The 24,923-nt window shown below is 40.4% G+C and overlaps 1 protein-coding gene across 1 annotated transcript in view; it reads left to right on the plus strand.

Annotated features, from left to right (window-relative positions):
• LOC126425158 (gamma-interferon-inducible lysosomal thiol reductase-like) overlaps nt 1–18,667 on the plus strand; it is a 108,131-nt gene extending 89,464 nt beyond the window's left edge. The window contains exons 5-6 of the mRNA XM_050088108.1: nt 265–327; nt 18,351–18,667. Of these exons, the coding sequence (XP_049944065.1) occupies nt 265–327; nt 18,351–18,407 (120 nt within the window). The 3' untranslated portion in view covers nt 18,408–18,667. The remainder of the gene's footprint in view (nt 1–264; nt 328–18,350) is intronic.
• Nucleotides 18,668–24,923: the final 6,256 nt, after the last annotated feature.

The raw sequence follows: 24,923 nt of genomic DNA on the forward strand, positions 1-24,923 counted from the left end.
CACAGCACATAGATGGTATGTGATAGTTATTTCATTTGACAATTTACAGAGCCTGATTATATATTATCCTTCCCTATATGCTCCCCCCCCCCTCATTTCCTGGCCCAAATCCTGCCCCCTCCCCCCATCCCCAGCTCCTTACGTGTGTGTGTGTGTGTGTGTGTGTGTGTGTGTGTGTGTGTGTGTGTGTGTGTGTGTGTGTGTGTGTGTATCTCCTTAAGTGTTGTTTCTTAAAGAAAAATGATGATATATGTTGTCTTCCAGAGCCAAGGTAACCAGACCGCCATACTTAATGATTTTTGGAGGGAAGTCTGTGGAATTTTTCCAGTAAGTATAATGTTTGTTGTTAATTATGTTTATTATAAAATCTTTTTTCATACTTTTGCCTTTACTCAGTGAAAGACAAACTATGTCAGAATTACAGCCTCACTGGAAACTAAGCTTTTAGGCATTTTACTGCAGATGAAAAGCATACAAGAGATTAAAAAAAAAAAAAAAAAAAAAACCTCCAAAAACCTCACAAGTCTTTCAAAAGATGTTGCTCACCTCACTCCTCTGCATTTATATATTTATATATTACCAGCAGAAATTTAAAAACATGAAAGCACTTAAATAAAAAACATGATGTCCTTGTATATAATACAAGATATAAAGTGAAGAAATTTTGTACAGCCTGTATGGACATGAATATTTTAAAAAATGTGTACTACAACTTGTCCTATGGAGATATCCAAACCATCTACAAAAAATGTGATTTCTGCACCTTGATCATTTGTTAACAATATAAATTCATTCTAATTAGCTTATTACTTCTACTCAAACTCAGAATTTTAATAGCATTTAAAATACAAGCCACTCAGAAAGCATAAAGTTAAAAAAAACTACTACCACTGCAATTAGAGTGTAATATATTGTATTTTATTTATTTCTTTAGTTAAATATCAGTCATCAGTACTTTACTTCTCAGGTAACTTGAAGAGGGCTCTCTCTCTCTCTCTCTCTCTCTCTCTCTCTCTCTCTCTCTCTCTCTCTCTCTGTGTGTGTGTGTGTGTGTGTGTGTGTGTGTGTGCGTGTGTGTGTGTGGGCGCGCGCGCGCAGAATTTTTAAAGATATTTTGAGTGTTGTGCTGAAATACTTGACATAGAAGGATACAAATTGCTGGTGCTCATTTTCATTCAATCACCTCCAGAGATATGCATGAGTAGAGGTATGCATTAAAAAATTAAAACACATCAAAAGAAAGCAAGTCACAGAAATCTAATCTGGACACAGTATTGTAAATGAACTACCACTACACTCACTGAATGTAACTTATTAAAATTACACTCCTGGAAATGGAAAAAAGAACACATTGACACCGGTGTGTCAGACCCACCATACTTGCTCCGGACACTGCGAGAGGGCTGTACAAGCAATGATCACACGCACGGCACAGCGGACACACAAGGAACCGCGGTGTTGGCCGTCGAATGGCGCTAGCTGCGCAGCATTTGTGCACCGCCGCCGTCAGTGTCAGCCAGTTTGCCGTGGCATACGGAGCTCCATCGCAGTCTTTAACACTGGTAGCATGCCGCGACAGCATGGACGTGAACCGTATGTGCAGTTGACGGACTTTGAGCGAGGGCGTATAGTGGGCATGCGGGAGGCCGGGTGGACGTACCGCCGAATTGCTCAACACGTGGGGCGTGAGGTCTCCACAGTACATCGATGTTGTCGCCTGTGGTCGGCGGAAGGTGCACATGCCCGTCGACCTGGGACCGGACCGCAGCGATGCACGGATGCATGCCAAGACCGTAGGATCCTACGCAGTGCTGTAGGGGACAGCACCGCCACTTCCCAGCAAATTAGGGACACTGTTGCTCCTGGGGTATCGGCGAGGACCATTCGCAACCGTCTCCATGAAGCTGGGTTACGGTCCCGCACACCATTAGGCCGTCTTCCGCTCACGCCCCAACATCGTGCAGCCCGCCTCCAGTGGTGTCGCTACAGGCGTGAATGGAGGGACGAATGGAGACGTGTCGTCTTCAGCGATGAGAGTCGCTTCTGCCTTGGTGCCAATGATGGTCGTATGCGTGTTTGGCGCCGTGCAGGTGAGCGCCACAATCAGGACTGCATACGACCGAGGCACACAGGGCCAACACCAGGCATCATGGTGTGGGGAGCGATCTCCTACACTGGCTGTACACCACTGGTGATCGTCGAGGGGACACTGAATAGTGCACGGTACATCCAAACCGTCATCGAACCCATCGTTCTACCACTCCTAGACCGGCAAGGGAACTTGCTGTTCCAACAGGACAATGCACGTCCGCATGTATCCCGTGCCACCCAACGTGCTCTAGAAGGTGTAAGTCAACTACCCTGGCCAGCAAGATCTCCGGATCTGTCCCCCATTGAGCATGTTTGGGACTGGATGAAGCGTCGTCTCACGCGGTCTGCACGTCCAGCACGAACGCTGGTCCAACTGAGGCGCCAGGTGGAAATGGCATGGCAAGCCGTTCCACAGGACTACATCCAGCATCTCTATGATCGTCTCCATGGGAGAATAGCAGCCTGCATTGCTGCGAAAGGTGGATATACACTGTACTAGTGCCGACATTGTGCATGCTCTGTTGCCTGTGTCTATGTGCCTGTGGTTCTGTCAGTGTGATCATGTGATGTATCTGACCCCAGGAATGTGTCAATAAAGTTTCCCCTTCCTGGGACAATGAATTCACGGTGTTCTTATTTCAATTTCCAGGAGTGTAGTTGCACTTTACTATGACTGTAACCTACATTGAATGATACAAGTTAACTGTTACCAGTCACTGTTCATTTATTTTGACAATGTGTTTCAAAGGTTTGAAATGCCATCTTGAGGTGGTTTTACATTGATAGTAAAAGGAAATTTAGAGGGTGAGATGTGTTTTCTACAGCGACGCTTGCGCACGGACACTCTGTATGTGTTAAACAGTTGATGCAGGTGGTGATTGATGAAGGTTGATGTGGAGCTGATTAGTGAGACATTTCATGTGGTATAGCAACATGTCTGCAAGACATCATTTCAGTGTGTGATCGTGGATGAGCAGTTGGATGGCTTGAAGCCAGTGAAGTTGTCACTACTATGGCCACAGTAAAGGATGTGTCTAAAAGTGTCATCTTGCAATTAAAAAATGCTGCTGAAGGTGGAAATACTATGTGAAAGCATATTGTTTGTCATAAATGGACCACCACACTGCAAGAGGATCAATAAGTAGCCCAAGTGGCAAAGAGAAACAGATATCTCACTTCTAGGCAGATTGCTGGAGACCTCGCATCTGCTACCAGTACATTTGTCTCTGCCAGAACTGTTTCACAGTTATAAAATCAGGCTGCTTTTATGCTCAGAAGCCTGTTGAATTCATCCAACTTCAACCACATCATTGTCAAGAAAGAATTTATTGGCGCAGAGACATGTTGGTTGGGGTCAGCAACAGTGGTCCAGAGTGACGTTCTCCAGTGAATGCCACCTCACTTTAGGGTAGGAAGGACAAAAAGAAATCAAGTTTTAAGAGAGGTTAGGCTTGAAACAAACCTTCAGTTTGAGAAAAAAACAAAAAAAAACATAATTCTAGCTTATTACATCAGCAGAAACAGCTGTTGGTTAAGAATTTTAAAATCAGCAGAAATTTCAACTATACCCAATTTTAAATCACTTATGTGAAATGTCAGCTATCATTATTGCATCAAAATATTCGAGGACTGACAAATAAAATTAATCAATTAATTATCTGCGTAGATTAATTAGAATCCTCAAACCCAGCTGACATAATCTGCCTCTCTGAACCTCACGTGACCACTGGTATAGAACTTTTAAGTGTTACAGGATTTAGGTTGGCATCTCACTTTTGTAGAGCAGAAATAGAGAAGTTGCCACATTCATCAGGAACTGTCATAAATTTAAGAAGATAGACATTCATAAATTTTGCCTAGAACAGCATATGGAAGCATGTGCAACAAAAGTAGAATTTCACAAAAAATCCTTCATAATATTAAGTGTATATTGAGTACCTGCAGGTAACTTTAATCTGTTCATCAACCATGTTGAAGCTGTACTGGCCCATTTAACAACCAAAAACAAAAAAATAGTAGTTGCTGATGACTTCAATGTAGATTTCCTTAAAGACTCTCCCAATAAGAACTTATTTGAGTTAGTAACACTATCACTCAACTTAATTCCCACTGTAAAGTTCCCCACTAGGATAGCCACTTGCTCACAAACAGCCATTGATAACATCTTATAGAAAAGTCCAATGAACAAAATTATATTACAAAATCAATAGTCAATGGCCTCTCAGACCATCACATGCAGTTCCTTCCGTTAAATGTTAATACTGAACAGGATATAAAATCTGTTAAATCTAAGCTCAAGAGGGTAATCAATAAGCCAAAAATTGATTATTTTAGGTCACTCCTCCGAGAAATTCACTGGAGTGATGTTTACAGTGCTCATGGTATGAATGAAAAATATAACACTTTTGCTAATAAAGTGCTTACCTTATTTGACCACTGTTTGACCCTACAACTAACCAAGGTTACAGCAAAGTCTGCAATGAAACTATGGATTACTCAATGAATAGGGGTAACTTGTAAAACAAAAAGAAAACTGTATCTGTGAGTCCAAAACAGTTTTGGTGTTGATGCTATAGCACGTTACAAGAAATACTGCAAAATATTAAAGACTGGAATACGAACATCAAAGCAAATATATTACAAGGAAAGATAGTCATATCAGATAACAAAATAAAGACAATGTGGGATATAGTGAAGGAGGAGACCAGTAGAACCAGAAATCAAGAGGGGAAAATAGCATTAAGAGTAAATGATACATTGGTGACAGATGTATATAGTGTTGCAGAACTTTTTAACAAACATTTTATAACTGTTGCTGAAAAGATAGGATTGTCAGGTTCTGTAGATGCTGCTATGGAATACCTCAGACCAGACATTTCAAGTGACTTCAATAATATGAATTTGACCCTCACTACCCTAGCAGAAATATTGTCCATCATAAAATCTCTGGCCGCGCGGTTAGAGATGCCATGTCACTGACTGCACAGCCCGTCCTGCCACAGGTTTGAGTCGTCCCTCGGGCATGGGTGTGTGTGTGTATGTGTTGTTCTTAGTATAAGTTAGTTTAAATAATGTGTAAGTTTAGGGACCAATGATCTCAGCAGTTCGGTCCCTTAGAAATTCACACACATTTGAACATTTTGAACATAAAATCTTCAAAATCAAAAACATCTACTGGGTATGATGAAATATCAACAAAGTCAATTAAAGAATGTGATTCTGAGTTAAGTAACATATTAAGCTATCTGTGTAACCAGTCGTTTATTAGAGGAATATTTCCTGAATGGTTGAAATATGCTGAAGTTAGGCCACTGTTTAAGAAGGGAGATAAAGAAATAGTATCAAATTTCTGTCCAATTTCACTCTTGCCAGAATTCTCAAAAATTTTATGACAGGTAATGTACAATCGGCTTTACAACCATCATATCACAAATAACATACTGTCAAAGTGGCAGTTCGAATTTCTAAAGGGTTCTGATATTGAGAAGGCTGTCTACACTTACAGTGAAAATTTACTTAACTCATTAGACAAAAAATTGCTGGCATCTGGCATATTTTGTGATCTGTCAAAGGTATTAGACTGTCCAAATCACAATAACTTTTTAAGTAAGGTAGAATATTATGGTGTAACAGGAAATGTTGCAAAATGGTTCAAATCTTATATCTCTGGCAGGAAACAAAGGGTGTTACTAGGAAAGAGACATGTATCAAGCTATCACACATCATCCAACTGGGAACTAATAACTTGTGGGGTCCCACAACGTTCCATTTTGGGCCCCTTACTTTTTCTCATGTTTATCAATGACCTTTCATCAGTAACATTACCAGATGCCCAGTTTGTTTTGTTTGTCAATGATACAAACATTGCAATAAATAGCAAATCAAGTGTAGTCTTAGAAAGATCTGTTAATAAAATATTTGTGGACATTAATCACTGATTCCTAGCCAATTCTTTGTCACTAAACTTTGGAAAAACATACTACGTGCAGTTCAGAACTTGTAAGGGGTGTCTCACGAGCAGTGTGCGATTTGCAGGGGGGGATGGGGCGGATTTCCCCCCTCTGCATCAGACCATCCCCTCCTCTGTTTTTAGTTTATGCGTCCCAACCTGGGATGTTTATTTCCCAAGCACTGGAGTAAAACTTTACATATAATTTAAAGTTGTGGATCCGAACACTGAAAGTTTTTAATACATCTTACTATTAACACTATTAATATGTTTGAGTTTTCCATCATCAAAATAAGTACAGCTTTTCACAAATGTGCCTCTATTTTTTGAATTCCCCTTGTATATCTCCCCCCCCCCCCCCCCCCATGAACCATGGACCTTGCCGTTGGTGGGGAGGCTTGCGTGCCTCAGCGACACAGATAGCCGTACCGTAGGTGCAACCACAACGGAGGGGTATCTGTTGAGAGGCCAGACAAACGTGTGGTTCCTGAAGAGGGGCAGCAGCCTTTTCAGTAGTTGCAAGGGCAACAGTCTGGATGATTGACTGATCTGGCCTTGTAACAATAACCAAACGGCATTGCCGTGCCGGTACTGCGAACGGCTGAAAGCAAGGGGAAACTACAGCCGTAATTTTTCCCGAGGGCATGCAGCTTTACTGTATGATTACATGATGATTGCGTCCTCTTGGGTAAAATATTCTGGAGGTAAAATAGTCCCCCATTCGGATCTCCGGGCGGGGACTACTCAAGAGGATGTCGTTATCAGGAGAAAGAAAACTGGCGTTCTACGGATCGGAGCGTGGAATGTCAGATCCCTTAATCGGGCAGGTAGGTTAGAAAATTTAAAAAGGGAAATGGATAGGTTGAAGTTAGATATAGTGGGAATTAGTGAAGTTCGGTGGCAGGAGGAACAAGACTTCTGGTCAGGTGACTACAGGGTTATAAACACAAAATCAAATAGGGGTAATGCAGGAGTAGGTTTAATAATGAATAGGAAAATAGGAATGCGGGTAAGCTACTACAAACAGCATAGTGAACGCATTATTGTGGCCAAGATAGATACGAAGCTCACACCTACTACAGTAGTACAAGTTTATATGCCAACTAGCTCTGCAGATGACGAAGAAATTGAAGAAATGTATGATGAAATAAAAGAAATTATTCAGATTGTGAAGGGAGACGAAAATTTAATAGTCATGGGTGACTGGAATTCGAGTGTAGGAAAAGGGAGAGAAGGAAACATAGTAGGTGAATATGGATTGGGGGACAGAAATGAAAGAGGAAGCCGCCTGGTAGAATTTTGCACAGAGCACAACATAATCATAACTAACACTTGGTTTAAGAATCATGAAAGAAGGTTGTATACATGGAAGAACCCTGGAGATACTAAAAGGTATCAGATAGATTATATAATGGTAAGACAGAGATTTAGGAACCAGGTTTTAGATTGTAAGACATTTCCAGGGGCAGATGTGGACTCTGACCACAATCTATTGGTTATGACCTGTAGATTAAAACTGAAGAAACTGCAAAAGGGTGGGAATTTAAGGAGATGGGACCTGGATAAATTAAAAGAACCAGAGGTTGTACGGAGATTCAGGGAGAGCATAAGGGAGCAATTGACAGGAATGGGGGAAATAAATACAGTAGAAGAAGAATGGGTATCTTTGAGGGATGAAGTAGTGAAGGCAGCAGAGGATCAAGTAGGTAAAAAGAAGAGGGCTAGTAGAAATCCTTGGGTAACAGAAGAAATATTGAATTTAATTGATGAAGGGAGAAAATATAAAAATGCAGTAAGTGAAACAGGCAAAAAGGAATACAAACGTCTCAAAAATGAGATCGACAGGAAGTGCAAAATGGCTAAGCAGGGATGGCTAGAGGACAAATGTAAGGATGTAGAGGCCTATCTCACTAGGGGTAAGATATATACCGCCTACAGGAAAATTAAAGAGACCTTTGGAGATAAGAGAACGACTTGTATGAATATCAAGAGCTCAGATGGAAACCCAGTCCTAAGCAAAGAAGGGAAAGCAGAAAGGTGGAAGGAGTATATTGAGGGTCTATACAAGGGCGATGTACTTGAGGACAATATTATGGAAATGGAAGAGGATGTAGATGAAGATGAAATGAGAGATATGATACTGCGTGAAGAGTTTGACAGAGCACTGAAAGACCTGAGTCGAAACAAAGCCCCCGGAGTAGACAATATTCCATTGGAACTACTGACGGCCGTGGGAGAGCCAGTCCTGACAAAACTCTACCATCTGGTGAGGAAGATGTATGAGACAGGCGAAATACCCTCAGACTTCAAGAAGAATATAATAATTCCAATCCCAAAGAAAGCAGGTGTTGACAGATGTGAAAATTACCGAACTATCAGCTTAATAAGTCACAGCTGCAAAATACTAACACGAATTCTTTACAGACGAATGGAAAAACTAGTAGAAGCCAACCTCGGGGAAGATCAGTTTGGATTCCGTAGAAACACTGGAACACGTGAGGCAATACTGACCTTACGACTTATCTTAGAAGAAAGATTAAGGAAAGGCAAACCTACGTTTCTAGCATTTGTAGACTTAGAGAAAGCTTTTGACAATGTTGACTGGAATACTCTCTTTCAAATTCTGAAGGTGGCAGGGGTAAAATACAGGGAGCGAAAGGCTATTTACAATTTGTACAGAAACCAGATGGCAGTTATAAGAGTCGAGGGGCATGAAAGGGAAGCAGTGGTTGGGAAGGGAGTAAGACAGGGTTGTAGCCTCTCCCCGATGTCGTTCAATCTGTATATTGAGCAAGCAGTAAAGGAAACAAAAGAAAAATTCGGAGTAGGTATTAAAATTCATGGAGAAGAAATAAAAACTTTGAGGTTCACCGATGACATTGTAATTCTGTCAGAGACAGCAAAGGACTTGGAAGAGCAGTTGAATGGAATGGACAGTGTCTTGAAAGGAGGATATAAGATGAACATCAACAAAAGCAAAACAAGGATAATGGAATGTAGTCTAATTAAGTCGGGTGATGCTGAGGGAATTAGATTAGGAAATGAGGCACTTAAAGTAGTAATGGAGTTTTGCTATTTGGGGAGCAAAATAACTGATGATGGTCAAAGTAGAGAGGATATAAAATGTAGGCTGGCAATGGCAAGGAAAGCGTTTCTGAAGAGGAGAAATTTGTTAACATCCAGTATTGATTTAAGTGTCAGGAAGTCATTTCTGAAAGTATTTGTATGGAGTGTAGCCATGTATGGAAGTGAAACATGGACGATAAATAGTTTGGACAAGAAGAGAATAGAAGCTTTCGAAATGTGGTGCTACAGAAGAATGCTGAAGATTAGATGGGTAGATCACATAACTAATGAGGAAGTATTGAATAGGATTGGGGAGAAGAGAAGTTTGTGGCGCAACTTGACCAGAAGAAGGGATCGGTTGGTAGGACATGTTCTGAGGCATCAAGGGATCACCAATTTAGTATTGGAGGGCAGCGTGGAGGGTAAAAATCGTAGAGGGAGACCAAGAGATGAATACACTAAGCAGATTCAGAAGGATGTAGGTTGCAGTAGGTACTGGGAGATGAAAAAGCTTGCACAGGATAGAGTAGCATGGAGAGCTGCATCAAACCAGTCTCAGGACTGAAGACCACAACAACAACAACAACTTGTATATCTGTATGTAGAGGATTTTGTAAATAAGCTTTACCTATAATGTACTTTTAAAGATATGACAAGTGAGGGCTTTTCTGATAGTGCATACGCGTGAATAGTGAGTTTCGGCATTAACATCTATTTATAAATAGCTGTTTAACCATGCATAACGCCACGGTCCAAGCTAGTAACATATATAATTCTAATAACCCCGAAGACATCCCCCCCACTGGTAAAAGCACAAATCGCACCCTGCTCACAAGTATATGCCTAACATACCATGACAAGCAGATAGAAGAAGTGGACAGTGTTAAATTCTTGGGATTATAGCCTGATAATAAATTCAACTGGTAGGAGCACATCACAGAACTGCTGAAGCATCTTAACAAATCTCTATTTGCAATGCAAATTGTGTCAGACATAGGGGATATAAAAGTGATAAAGCTGGTATACTATGCTTACTTTCATTCCTTAATGTCATAGGGGATTATTTTTTGGGGTAATTCATCAAGCCAAGCTAAAGTTTCCCAGGCACAAAAACATGCAATAAGAATTATATGTGGTGCGAATTCAAATACATCCTGCAGAAGCCTGTTTAGAGAACTAGGGATACTAACTACTACTTCCAATATATTTATTCCTTAATGAAATTTGTCATTAAAAATATATCACTTATTCAAACTAACAGCTCAATTCATGGAATCAGTACTAGAAATAAGAATATTCTTGACAAGGGTTTAAAGTCACTTACTCTAGTACAAAAAGATGTGCATTATTCAGCAACACACATTTTTAATAACTTGGCAGCAGCCATAAAAAGCTTAACACCCAATGAAATTCAGATGGAATCCGGGTACTGCTGTGCAAGACTCACAGTCCATCCTTGGCTGTCGAACTTACTTGGAGTTGCTTATATATGTTGTTCTTGTTGTGGTCTTTAGTCCTGAGACTGGTTTGATGCAGCTCTCCATGCTACTCTGTCCTGTGCAAGTTTCTTCATCTCCCAGTACCTACCTGCAGCCTACATCCTTCTGAATCTATTTAGTGTATTCATCTCTTGGTCTCCCTCTATGATTTTTACCCTCCACGCTGCCCTCCAATACTAAATTGGTGATCCCTTGATGCCTCAGAACATGTCCTACCAACCGATCCCTTCTTCTGGTCAAGCTGTGCCACAAACTCCTCTTCTCCCCAATTCTATTCAATACCTCCTCATTAGTTATGTGATCTACCCATCTAATCTTTGGCATTCTTCTGTAGCACCACATTTCGAAAGCTTCTATTCTCTTCTTGTCCAAACTATTTATCGTCCATGTTTCATTTCCATAAATGGCTACACTCCATACAAAGACTTTCAGAAACGACTTCCTGACACTTAAATCTATACTCGATGTTAACAAATTTCTCTTCTTCAGAAACGCTTTCCTTGCCATTGCCAGTCTACATTTTATATCCTCTCTACTTCGGCCATCATCAGTTATTTTGCTCCCCAAATAGCAAAACTCCTTTACTACTTTAAGTGTCTCATTTCCTAATCTAATTCCCTCAGCATCACCCGCCTTAATTCGACTACATTCCGTTACCCTCATTTTGCTTTTGTTGATGTTCATCTTATATCCTTCTTTCAAGACACTGTCCATTCTGTTCAACTGCTCTTCCAAGTCCTTTGCTGTCTCTGACAGAATTACATTGTCATCGGTGAACCTCCCAAAGTTTTTATTTCTTCTCCAAGGATTTTAATACCTACTCCAAATTATTCTTTTGTTTCCTTTACTGCTTGCTAAATATACAGATTGAATAACATCAGGGAGAGACTACAACCCTGTCTCACTCCCTTCCCAACCACTGCTTCGCTTTCACGCCCCTCGATTCTTATGACTGCCATCTGGTTTCTGTACAAATTGTAAATAGCTATTCACTCCCTGTATTTTGCCCCTGCCACCTTCAGAATTTGAAAGAGAGTATTCTAGTCAACATTGTCAAAAGCTTTCTCTAAGTCTACAAACACTGGAAACGTAGGTTTGCCTTTCCTTAATCTAGCTTCTAAGATAAGTCGTAGGGTCGGTATTGCCTCACGTGTTCCAATATTTCTACGGAATCCAAACTGATCTTCCCCGAGGTCAGCTTCTACCAGTTTTTCCATTTGTTTGTAAATAATTTGCATTAGTATTTTGCAGCCATGACTTATTAAACTGATAGTTCAGTAATTTTCACATTTGTCAATACCTGCTTTCTTTGGGATTGGAATTATTATATTCTTCTTGAAGTCTGAGGGTATTTTGCCTGTTTCATACGTCTTGCTCACCAGATGGTAGAGTTTTCAAACTCTTCACGCAGTATCATATCTCCCATTTTATCTTCATCTACATCCTCTTCCATTTCCATAATATTGTCCTCAAGTACATCGTCCTTTCATAAACCCTTTATATACTCCTTCCACCTTTCTGCTTTCACTTATTTGCTTAGAACTGGGTTTCCATCTGAGCTCTTGATATTCATACAAGTGTTTCTCTTTTCTCCAAAGGTCTCTTTAATTTTCCTGTAGGCAGTATTTATCTTACCCCTAGTGAGATAAACCTCTACATCCTTACATTTGTCCTCTAGCCATCCCTGTTTAACCATTTTGCACTTCCTGTCAATCTCATTCTTGAGACGTTTGTATTCCTTTTTGCCTGCTTCATTTACTGCATTTTTATATTTTCTCCTTTCATCAATTAAATTCAATATTTCTCCTGTTACCCAAGGATTTGTACTAGCCCTCGTCTTTTTACCTACTTGATCCTCTGCTGCCTTCACTACTTCATCCCTCAGAGCTAACCATTCTTCTTCTACTGTACTTCTTTCCCCCATTCCTGTCAATTGTTCCCTTATGCTCTCCCTGAAACTCTGTACAACCTCTGGTTCTTTCAGTTTATCCAGGTCCCATCTCCTTAAATTCCCACCTTTTTGCAGTTTCTTCAGTTTTAATTTACAGTTCATAACCAATAAATTGTGGTCAGAGTCCACATCTGCTCCTGGAAACGTCTTACAATTTAAAACCTGGTTCCTAAATCTTTGTCTTACCATTATATAATCTGTCTGAGACCTCACAGTATCTCCAGGCTTCTTCCATGTATACAACCTTCTTTCATGATTCTTGAACCAAGTGTTAGCTATGATTAAATTATGCTCTGAGCAAAACTCTACCAGGCGGCTACCTCTTTCATTTCTTAGCGCTCACTCCATATTCACCTACTATGTTTCCTTCTCTCCCTTTTCCTACTCTCGAATTCCAGTCACCCATGACTATTAAATTTTTGTCTCCCTTCACTACCTGAATAATTTCTTTTATCTCATCGTACATTTCATCAATTTCTTCAACATCTGCAGAGCTAGTTGGCATATAAACTTGTACTACTGTAGTAGGCATGGGCTTCGTGTCTATCTTGGCCACAACAATGTGTTCACTGCCATCTGTAGTAGCTTACCCGCACTCCTATTGTTTTTTATTCATTATTAAACCTACTCCTGCATTACCCCTATTTAATTTTGTATTTATAACCCAGTATTCACCTGACCAAAAGTCTTGTTGCTCCTGCCATCGAACTTCATTAATTCCCACTATATCTAACTTTAACCTATCCATTTCCCTTTTTAAATTTTTCTAACCTACCTGCCCGATTAAGGGATCAGACATTCCACACTCCGCTCCATAGAACGCCAGTTTTCATTCTCCTGATAACGACGTCCTCTTGACTAGAGCCTGCCCGGAGATCCACATGGGGGACTATTTTACCTCCAGAATATTTTACCCAAGAGGACGCCATCATCATTTAACCATACAGTAAAGCTGCATGCCCTCGGGAAAAATTACGGCTGTAGTTTCCCCTTGCTTTCAACCATTCACAGTACCAGCACAGCAAGGCCGTTTTGGTTAATGTTACAAGGCCAGATCAGTCAATCATCCAGACTGTTGCCCCTGAAACTACTGAAAAGGCTGCGGCCCCTCTTCAGGAACCACACATTTCTCTGGCCTCTCAACAGATACCCCTCTGTTGCGGTTGCACCTATGGTATGGCCATCTGTATCGCTGAGGCACACAAGCCTCCCCACCAACGGCAAGGTCCATGGTTCATGGGATGGAGGAATATACTACAACCTCCTAAATGTCACTCACACAGGGGTCATAAAGATCAGATGCACAGAGACATTCAGTCATCCTTCTCACACTCTATATGTGAATGAATTGGGAAGAAACCCTAATGACTGGTGCAATTAGTCATACCCTCTGCCAAGCCCTTCACATTGGTTTGGTGAGCATTGATGTAGATGTAGTTGTAGTTGTAGATGTGGACATAGATGTGGTTATAGGTGTAGGTGGTATATGAGGCCTGTCTAAAAAATATCCAACCTTTGATTTTCCCATGCAAAATAGAGACGATAGCACAGCGCCACTGTACACAGTAAAGGAAGAGACCTTTATGTGCATATGTGAATTTTGTCCCCTCCTTCCAGCATGCCAGTCACTGCCTGTCAGTCTGAGTAAGGTGCTACACAACATGTTTGTCGGATTATTTATTCTCTCAAGATGACTGAATGTGTTGAGTGAAGATACTGCATCAAATTTTGTCAGCAGTTTGGCGATTCTCAGAGTGAAACAATTCATAAGATAACAGCAGATGTTTGGAGCAGACGCAATGTGTGTAACACAAATTACGAAGTGGTTCAACCAATTCAGAAATGGCCACTCATCAGTGGAGAGTGACCAGCATTCTGGCAGGCCCCAATATGCTCAGAGTGCAGCTGTTGTTGAGAGGGTGCAAAATTTGGTGATGGCAGATCGTCATTTGACTGTGTGGGAGATTGCCCAACAGGTTGGAGTGAGTAACGATTCTGCACATTCAGTTTTGTGTGACGATTTGAACACGCACTGAGTGGCTGCGAAATTCGTGCCCGAGTTGTTGTCGCCGGAACAAAAAGACCTCTGTTTTGATGTTGCACAGGATCTTCTGGACACCACCGACACTGATCATGAGTTTCTGAACACCATGATAACTGGATATGAGTCATGGGTGTACAGGTATGACCCAGAAACAAAAAGACAGTCGTCGCAATGAAAGTATCCCTAGTCTCCAAGGCCAAAGAAAGTGTGACACGTGTGGAGCAAAGTCAAGATGGTGCTGACTGTCTTCTTTGATGTCCATGGAATTGTGCATCATGAATACACACTGGAAGGGCAAACAGTGACAAAGGAGTACTATCAAGATGTTCTCCGGTGACTCTGTGCTGCAGTTCGGTGCAAAAGATCAGACGTGGGGACAGCAAAAAACTGACAACTGCATCATGACAATGCCCCCACACATTCATCCCACTTGACCCAAAATTTCTAGGCCAAACATGGATATGCAGCCGTTCACCAACCTCCCTACTCACCAGACATGGCTCCTTGCAACTTCTGGTTGTTTAGGATCCTGTTTTGAAAGTAGAGAAGAGATAATGTGGAACAGGATGACAGAGCTGAACACCATGCCAAAATAAGGCTTCCAGAGGTGTTTCCAGCAGTGGAAGGACTGGTTGGCTAAGTTTTCGCAAGCACAAGGGGCCTACTTTGAAGGGGATTAGGGTCCCAATCCTGTCAGATACTCAAAATATATTTTCTGGCCAAAGGTCAGATACTTTTTAGACAGGCCTCATATGTGATTTAACGGGATAAGGAAAGGATGCTGCGACTGCTGGAAACAGCACCACAGTTTACCCCACACCTCATAGCACAACACATGCACTCCATATTAATCCACATATATCCACGTGATGGAAGTTTAAACATTTAAAATGTATTGTGGAAATAAATAAGCTGTGACTGGCAACAGTAAACTTGTTGTTTCTATAATGCATAACACTGGCTATTCTGTATTCACTTCTAGGTAACTTTATTCTTTTACCTGATTAAAAATCATTGTTTTTGAGTGGTAATGGTGATATTAGATTAGATGTAGTTTTCATTCCAGTTGATCCATAGTGAAGAGATCTTCTAGGATGTAGTATGTATCCGAAAAACAAGAATAGGGAATAAATATTTTCAGTGAAAAACAAATGTGCTAATCCCACTCCCAGTGGGAATGGTCAGCATGGATTTCAAATGAATCCAAATAATTGTAACATATTTTCATTTTTGAAGTAATAAACACTAAATAGAAAAATCATTTTACAACACTTATTTACAACTGTCACATTACTGCACTGAATTTGTACAGAAGTAAGATTGTACCAATTGAGTAGAATGACTTGACCACCTATAAATCCTTTAGGCTCCACATAAACTGAACATTATTGCTAGTTAAACTTTTTATGGCTGATGGCAAATTATTGAAAATATATGTTCCTGAGTAATGGACACCTTTTTGGATCAAAGTAAGGGACTTTAAATCTTTGTGAAGATTATCCTTCTTTGTAGTATTGATTCCATGAAGTGAGTCGTTGGTTTGGAAAAGAGATATATTTTATTGAGCATTAAGGAATAAACACACTGATAGAAAAAAAGTTGTTAAGCATATTTCTACATCTGAAAGCTGACGTGTATTCATATTTCATGCCAGTCACATAAGAGTGGAACTAGTAGCACCACTATGAGGATGCAGATCAGGTTTGCTTCAAATACACACTGTAACGATTGTGAGCATTAGTTACCTTTGAGATTGGATGTGATGTGATGATGTTAGTAGAGAACTCCTTTAAGGTGACAAAGACTCCTTTATCAGCACTTCAAGGAGTTTGAACAATGTCGTGTAATAGGGCTACTCGAAGTTGGATGTTCCTTCTGTGATATTGCAGAAAAACTTGGCAGGAATTTAGGTCCTGTAGATGATTGCTGGAAGCAGTAGTCATGAGAATGTACGGTCACGAGAAGACCGGTCTCTGGACGGGCACACGGCAATAGCGAGAGAGATGACCGTCACGTTCGGCGTGGGGCTCTGGTGCACCGTACTGCATCTGCAGCAGCAATCTGAGCAGCACTTGGCATCACAGTGACACAGCAAACCGTTACAAATTGGTTACTTCGAGGACAGGTCTGAGCCAGATGCCCAGTAGTGTGAACTGCACTAAGGGCACACCACCAGCATTTGTGACTTCAGTGGTGTCGAGTGAGATCTTGTTGGTAGGCGGGGTGGAGGTCTGTCTGTGTTCTCTGATGAAAGCTGGTTTTCCCTCAGTTCCAGCGATGGTTGTGTGTTGGTTGGAAGGAGGCCAGTTTGGGCCTGCAACCAACCTGTCTGTGTGCTAGGCACACTGGACCTACACCGGGAGTGATGGCCCCAGGTGAGGTTTCGTATGATAGGAGCAGCACATCTGTGGTTATCCCATGCACCCTGACTACAATTTCTGTGGATGCAACCTGTTGTGCTGCTGTTCATAAACAACATTCCACAGGGTGTTTTCCAACAGGATACTGATCAATATACACAGTATACATAATCAGTGTGTATTGGGAAGCTGTAGTTAACATCCCTAGTTCTCTAAACACACTTCTGAAGGATGTTTTGAGTTCAAACCACAAATAATTCTTATTACACATTTGTGGACCCAGAAAATTTCAGCTCGGTTTGATGAATAACTCAAAAAAGTCCCACAAGACATTATGGAATGAAACGAAGCATAGTATGCCAGCTTTTTAATTTTTATCTCCTCTGTGTCTGACATCACCCACATTGAAAATAGAAATTTGTATAGGTGTGTCAGCAGTTCTGTGGTGTGCTCCTCCCAGATGCATTTATTATCAAATTGTGATCCCGAGAATTTAACGCTGTTTAATTTTCCACCCGTTTGTCATCATATTTTGGGGGTACACTGGTGTGAAACCTCTTAAATATTCTGAACTGCATGTAGTGTATTTTTCCAAAGTTTGTTGACAAAGAATTGGCTGGGAACCATTTGTTAATGTCCATGAAAATTTCGTTAACTCATCTTCCTACAAGAACAATTGATTTGCTATTTATTGCAATGTTTCTATCAGCTACAAACAAAACAAACTTTGTATTTGGTAATGTTACTGATGAGAGGTCATAGAGATACACAAGAAAAGTAATGGCTCTAAGATGGAACCTTGGTACACCATATGTAATTAGTTCACAGTTGGATGATATCTGATAGTTTAATAAATATCTCTTTCCTAATGACAACATTTGTTTCCTGTCAGTGATACGGGATTTCAACCACTTTGCATTCATTTATTGTACATCACAGAGCCTATCAAAAAGAAGAACCCCCAGAGATGGAGAGCAAGTTAACATTAACAAAGGAGAAGCTTATCTTAAAAACTTCCCCTGTTTCTTTTGGTAACAATAAACTTCACTATACTGCTTGAAACTATTTGTCCTTATGTTAGCTGAATAAATTTGTCGAGATGGATTAGTAGTTCTATTTCTCTGAACAATATTTTGACTTTCTGAATGATGTAGAGATCTTAGTCAAGCACTCTGGATGATTAGCTTAGAATTGCTTTCTCTCTCTCTTTCTCTCTCTCTCTCTCTTTATGTTCTACAGTCATTCTGGATAGACAGGAGCAGAATTTTCATTCCAGCTAGGCACCTGGAAGCATTAGTAGTTACTAATAAATTTTTTCCAAATAATATTATTCAGATTCCCTAACATTAAAATTTTCAGTTATCATTAGAAAATAATGTGCGCTTCACAGGAACCCAAGCCAACAGAGTGTACAAATGGAAGGGAGAGTACTGATGCAATGAGGTGAATAAGAAGCAACATGCAGTTAACTGACACGTGACACTGTATCGACACTCCAGTGGAAACAGAGAAGACCCATCTCTGCAGTCTGCAGTTTGCAGTGACAGCTGAGAGCATCGGGAACTGAGGTTTGAAATTGTACAGCTAAGTATTGTTCTGATGGACAGAAAAATGGAAAAATAAAAAGGTTTGTAAGATATAAAACCAGACCCACAAAGAGAACTATCTGATAATAAAATAATCAAAATATTATTTTCAATTGAAAAATTTGAGTTTTGCAGTGTGAGAGAAAATTTTGAAGGAAATATTGTAAGTTGCTGTTGCAGGTACAGGTATATTTTGAAATGCTGAAGCATTTACTAATAAATTGATGCAGAATTTCTGATCAGCACTTAACCTTTAGGACATAAAATGTGTAGTACTGCTGATAGAACTGCATCAGAGTAAAAATTGATGACATTGGCCTAGCCTTCACAACTAATAGTTCCTTCTTCAGTAAGGAGAGGGGTGTGGGTAGGGGCAGGTTAAAAAGGAGGCCAGGTCACTGAAAGCCCAGAGTTTGCCTCTGTATATGTCTGCTTGTGTCTGTATATGTGTGGATGGATATGTGTGTGTGTGTGTGCGAGTGTATACCCGTCCTTTTTTCCCCCTAAGGTAAGTCTTTCTGCTCCCAGGATTGGAATGACTCCTTACCCTCTCCCTTAAAACCCAAATACTTTCGTCTTTCCCTCTCCTTCCCTCTTTCCTGACGAAGCAACCGTTGGTTGCGAAAGCTAGTATTTTGTGTATATGTTTGTGTTTGTTTGTGTGTCTATCGACGTGCCAGCGCTTTTGTTTGATTACAAGATATGATACATAATCACAATAAATTGTATTCATAATGTCATTTGTGTTCTAATTAAATAAAAAGCACACTGTTTCTTGTGCACTGACATAGTTCCATTACACATCACTGAGTGACATGTTACATTTCGGAGCTTTGTTGTGGCAGAGGGTTGGAAACTGCATCAGTGGGGCAGGAAAGTTAACCAATTAATGTGCATGACACGTAATACATCAACCAATATTGAGGATGGAATAAAAGATCTAGAGGTATTACTTTTAAGGATACCCTGATACAATTCCCAGCCACAGACTTCCTTATCAAGAACTTTCCACGAGTGAAAATTTCATTCTGGAAATTCCATATATCTTGTCTCCAACAACAACTGATTTTGTTCCCCATCCTGATTTATTGTAACTTCTGGTGCCTATCATGTGAATTAAACCTTACTGATTTTGTTCACTGTTTAACTGATTTGTCCCTTAAGTTAAATGTGTCGTATGACAATATTTCACTGGTGAAATTTCCCCCAGCCTGAAAAAGATCCCCTGAGTTACAGTGTGCATTGCCGAATGTCAGTATGGGCATGACAATCAAACTAAAAGTTTAACCCCTGGATTCCACAGTACCGTACCCTTCACCATTATTAGACCCACCGTGTGCAACGAACTGTGTCTGTTTTGTAAACAGCCCGCAACATGTGTCAGCAATGTGCAATGTCTGTCACTCCATGAGACAGTGACCTTGTGCTTGTGCTACTGTAACCCTCTAACTCTCGGGCTCACACTCCTCCAAAGAATCAGCCTGTCACCCTGATCATTAACCTTACAAATGCACTTCCACTTTTTCTCTCAGCCCCATCCCTCGCTTCTGAAGAGGTGGTACTGTCATGGGTACTCCCAAATCTGCATTCTTTGGAAATAAATGTTTTTGTACCACTTCTTTATTCTCAATAGCTGTAACACAGTCAGCTTTAGTGATAGCTTCCCGTGCATCCTCCATAATGTCTACAGCAAAATTGCTGTCTGCAGTTCCACACTCCATTAAACAAAACTCTTCAGCACTTGTAATTCTACGTGCATCTGGCCGAGGCTTGACAGTCCCTTAAAGGACACCTGCTATCAGCCAATAGGGTAGAAACTACTGCACTTAACCCACCTGTGTTGCTATATACATCCTTATTTTCTGTTTTCAGCACTACAGATAATTCAGACTTGCATTTTCACAAGATATTGGGGCTCATACATCCATGTTACTCTCCTTACCTCTTATAATGTTACTACTTTCTGCATCTGTGCAAGCACTATCCTTTTTTCTTCATTACAACTTCTCCAGATTCATCACATTCCTTTCTCCTGGAAGTCTGTTTGTAACCCACCAATAGTAAAACCTTTTCTACCTTTTCTCCATGTATTCTAGAGTAACTCTTCTGTGGAAAGATCAGTTCCTTTCATCTGCCTTTATTTCCTGAACACACACACACTTTCAGTGCTTGCAACTGAGCTACTTCAGCTGCTGTAATTCACAACATTTCTGTCAGTGTAGCCCCCTGTGGCATTGACAGTGACACGATTAACTCTTTACCGACTACACAAATGCAACAAATGATGAGAACAAAACAGAACAACAACAAGATCACTTAAATGTAGTAATATCTTAAAACAACAACTTAACTTTTCTCCTAAATGGCTGCTCATAATCACTACTAACATGCTCAAACATAATGAACCATATTCCTTGCTCAGAACAAAATACATCACCCAATTGAAATGGCACAAACTAATGCACATTTGCTACAAGTCTCAGACACTGGCGTGTCGCAACTCTTTTCAGTAAATACAACAAAACAGCAACTACAGAAAAGCAAAATCAAATGATGGCATGGAAACTTAAATGCAGGACTATCAGAATACTTGTCAATGAAACTCAGCTTCTCTTCCTGATTAACTACACGTGGTTAACACCTGACACACTTCTGGACAATGGCCCACAGCCCCTGTTTATGAGAAGACGTATTGCCTGTATTAAGCAGAAAAAACTAACATTTGCATTTACAAACCCCAGAACACTGAGTTATCGGTCATGTACTGAACCTACAAATACAACTTCACCTCTGGCAAAATCCTGGATGGAATGATGACAATGTTGTGAAAGGAAGTCAAACACAAAAAATAAGAGAAACAAAGGAGGATGGACACTGAATACAGTAATGCGTTAGAAATAGTAACAGAGGTAAAAACGCACTGGGTTACAGGATGGAAGGGAAGCCTTTAGGCACACTCAAACAATGGATAATCTGGGATGAAATAATGACAGTATTACAGAAATGTTTTTTGTCATGAACTCCTTTAATAGTTGGTTATTTTATTTCACGTCAAACTGCATCACTCATAGCAATGCTCCATCATGGCAGTGCCCCATCAGTTGGTGCCAAAGATACTAGGTGCAGAGGGTTAACAATGCAAGCACATGGTGAGCAGCCTGCTGTGCCACCAGTGACCGGGCCGGAGTGCCGAGTGCAGAGTCTGCTGCAGCGCACGTGTCGTACATCAACTTGAGGCGGAGCCCACTTCCAGTTGCAGAAACCTGCCTAGATTCTTGTAGAGGACGTAGGCCCTCAGCAGAGGCCTACAGTATTGGTAACCCTGCATTGGCATAGGTGGTTGAGCAGCTGCACTGCCTGATCCTGAGAAGTTGCCCCTCGCGGCAGAAGACTGGCTGCAGCTGGAGTAAGCCCAAAGGTGGCCCACTGACTAGAAAGTGCTAAGTCCATACTGGTGGACTTGAAACCAGCAGTACACTCATCATTGGTGGGGTTAGAGTCTTGTGGTGTCTCCTTACAGAACCATTTTACCTAGCATAGACCTCACCCTGTAGATGGTGCTGCCAGACTGAAAAACCTTGGTGGTATTTATACACATTCATTGACTCCTTATTTTGATGAAGCATCAATTCCAACCATGTGCATCGAAACAAGCTGTAGTTTGGAGGTGTTTGCCAGTGCCACAGTCATCCTTTCCTTCTGCTGTATCAATATTATTGTGTTGCTGGCCTCTAGCTCAGCTCATTATGTGGAAACTGACCAGTGGCATTGTTGTATCAGACATAATGATGCTACAGTCAGCTCTCCAGTCACAGGCTACCGTGAACTTTTGCAACAATTGAGGCAGCATCACTGTTTAACTCGTACGGTGGATGCTTCTGTAATTGAGGTAGCCCAGGTATCCGGTGTTTCAAGAGGCACCATACCAAAGATTTGTATCAGATGCGTGGAAAGTGCAAAACATCATCCGCTATGTCACTATGCAGACATAAGTGTTTGTTGAGTGACCAAGTAGTGATGGTGCTAGAATTAAGATGTACCTGTTCAAATGCCTACCACACAAAATCATCCACATAAAGAGCATTAATGCCTTTAAATACGAACTCAGGAAAGTATTAAAAAAATACATTTTATTCCTTAACAGAATTTTTTGATTATTGGAAGATAAATCCAAAAGTACGGATTACGCAAAAACCTACATGTAACTCATTCAGTTTTGATAAACAATATATATGTATTTAAAGTTAAACCTTAGGGAATTAGTCATCAATTGTAATGAATAACTTAGTAAGCTGAAAAGGCATTTGTTTATTATGCTGAAATCTGTTCTAGATGTACACCAGGTGTTACAATACACCATGTAAAAATTGTAGAGTGAAAATGTTAATGCCTATAAGTAATGCTACAACATATATCAATAGCAATGTTTTAAATGTCTGAATAAATGAGTAACTTCAGTTGTTCTGTATTTCTGAATTATTTCCTTCATGATGAGACTTACAGAACATGATGAATGGCTGAGCCAACGAATGAATGAATGAATGAATAAATCATGCGGTCTTTCTCTGTTCATAGGATGTGACTCCATTCATCCAGGGGTGATGCCACAGTCTTTAATTTACACAGTGTAATTTTATAATCTAAACGCTAACAGATCTTAGCATAATCAAAGAAAACTCTGGTGTGCTAAACTTTCTTCTTTAGTTCTGTAAGAACCTTGTTTCTGATAACGTATTTTTCTGCAGCTACAGAGAATCATCCAAGGAAAATAAATTGAGTAGTTGTTGAAAGATTATTGTACAAAAAGTGGCCCACTATTCTACTATAAGTACACTTCACAAAATTACAAGCCTGTGTGTAGTATTCACCTGGTACCTTCAATAAAACAGTTTTCAAGATCCTTCCCAAGTTTGTGAGAAGAAAAAGAGGAGTTACTGTGTCACTGAGTACATTGAAGGAACAAGTGAATGGAAAGCGTATCAGAGCTGTAGAACAGTGAAATAAAAGGTATTTGAAAAGGTTGTGTTGTGGCAGACAGTGGGCAGTGAAATATTGAAGAGACAGATAGGGGCAAAGAGATAACAGAGAATTTTCTTCCATGATTATCTTTAGCAGTCACAAAAAATAGTTCATGGCTCCACCAGAGGTACTGTTCCATTAAATAGAAACAATTAACACAATAGAAAATGCTTTGAGTAAATAGGACAGGGAGTAATGAACTTATATTTGTTATGGAAGTTATTGAGTATTAACTATGCAAACAGAAACAAAATGACAAATCTGTAATGTCTCAGGATGTACCAACTAATTTCTTTCAGTGCAACCATTGTTTTGAATGTGGGGTGGTTATTATATTTCTGTGACAGTAGTTTGACTGTGTTGAAATTTTAAAGCTTTCAGAGACAGTGGCTCTTTCTTCTGGCAGAAGGGTGGTAGGGAAAGGAAAACTGGTGAAGGTAAAGGTATGGTAAGGTTTAGGAAATGGGGGGGAGTTCAGTGAAGTCACCCATAACCCGAGGTCAGGAGAGACTTATTGGACTGACCCGGGGTTTTGGGTAAGTTTTCTAAACCGTCCTCATCTCCTAAACTTCACTAGTCCTTTCCTTTCATTCCTCTTCATTCACCTTCAACCCCTCTTCCAGAAGAAGGAGCCACTGGCTCCAACTGCTTTTAAATTTCAATACCTTTAATGTGTTTACTCGTGCCACTGCTTCTGAATTTTTTTGACCCTCTTCTTATGTGTTTGGTGCTGTGTCAGAACACTCACATTTGATCTGTCACCCTATATATCATGTGTTAATTTACCTTTAATGTAACTCAGTTGCCATTAATTTCTTCTTTACGCAGAGGTCCTGCAAAGCAGTGTCTCTGTAGAACTGTTTGTAGCTCTGGAAAGACTTGAACGCTTCTCCTTTGTAGCCACTACTGTTGGAAGGAAAAAACCATTCTACTCTAATTATAAAATAACATTAAGATTTCACAATCAGCTGTCTTGTATTTGTTTCCATGAGTGTACACATCACAATTGCTTCACAACTTGGAGCTGATACAATTTAATTCAGAGATAACACCTCCCTCAAAGGCTCAACATTTCATTTTAGAAGCTTCCTTTGTTCATTACTGTTTACATTCTTTGACATGGTGTCTGCTCCTTGACAGTCAAGATGCTGCCAAGCTGTAATGTCAAAACATGAAAGGCCCCACCTACAGCAGGTGAAGACATTTACTTGCCATTGCATCTTGCCAATTATTCGAACCACACCCCTCTCTGTTCAACTCTGTCCAAACTTGAAAAAAATCAACCATGCACAGTATGTGTTCCACAACATATTCCCTATTTAATAATACTTTATTCTTTTGTCATGATCATCTTTCCT

The sequence above is a fragment of the Schistocerca serialis genome, chromosome 10, assembly GCF_023864345.2.
Source record: "Schistocerca serialis cubense isolate TAMUIC-IGC-003099 chromosome 10, iqSchSeri2.2, whole genome shotgun sequence".
Taxonomy (NCBI): domain Eukaryota; kingdom Metazoa; phylum Arthropoda; class Insecta; order Orthoptera; family Acrididae; genus Schistocerca; species Schistocerca serialis.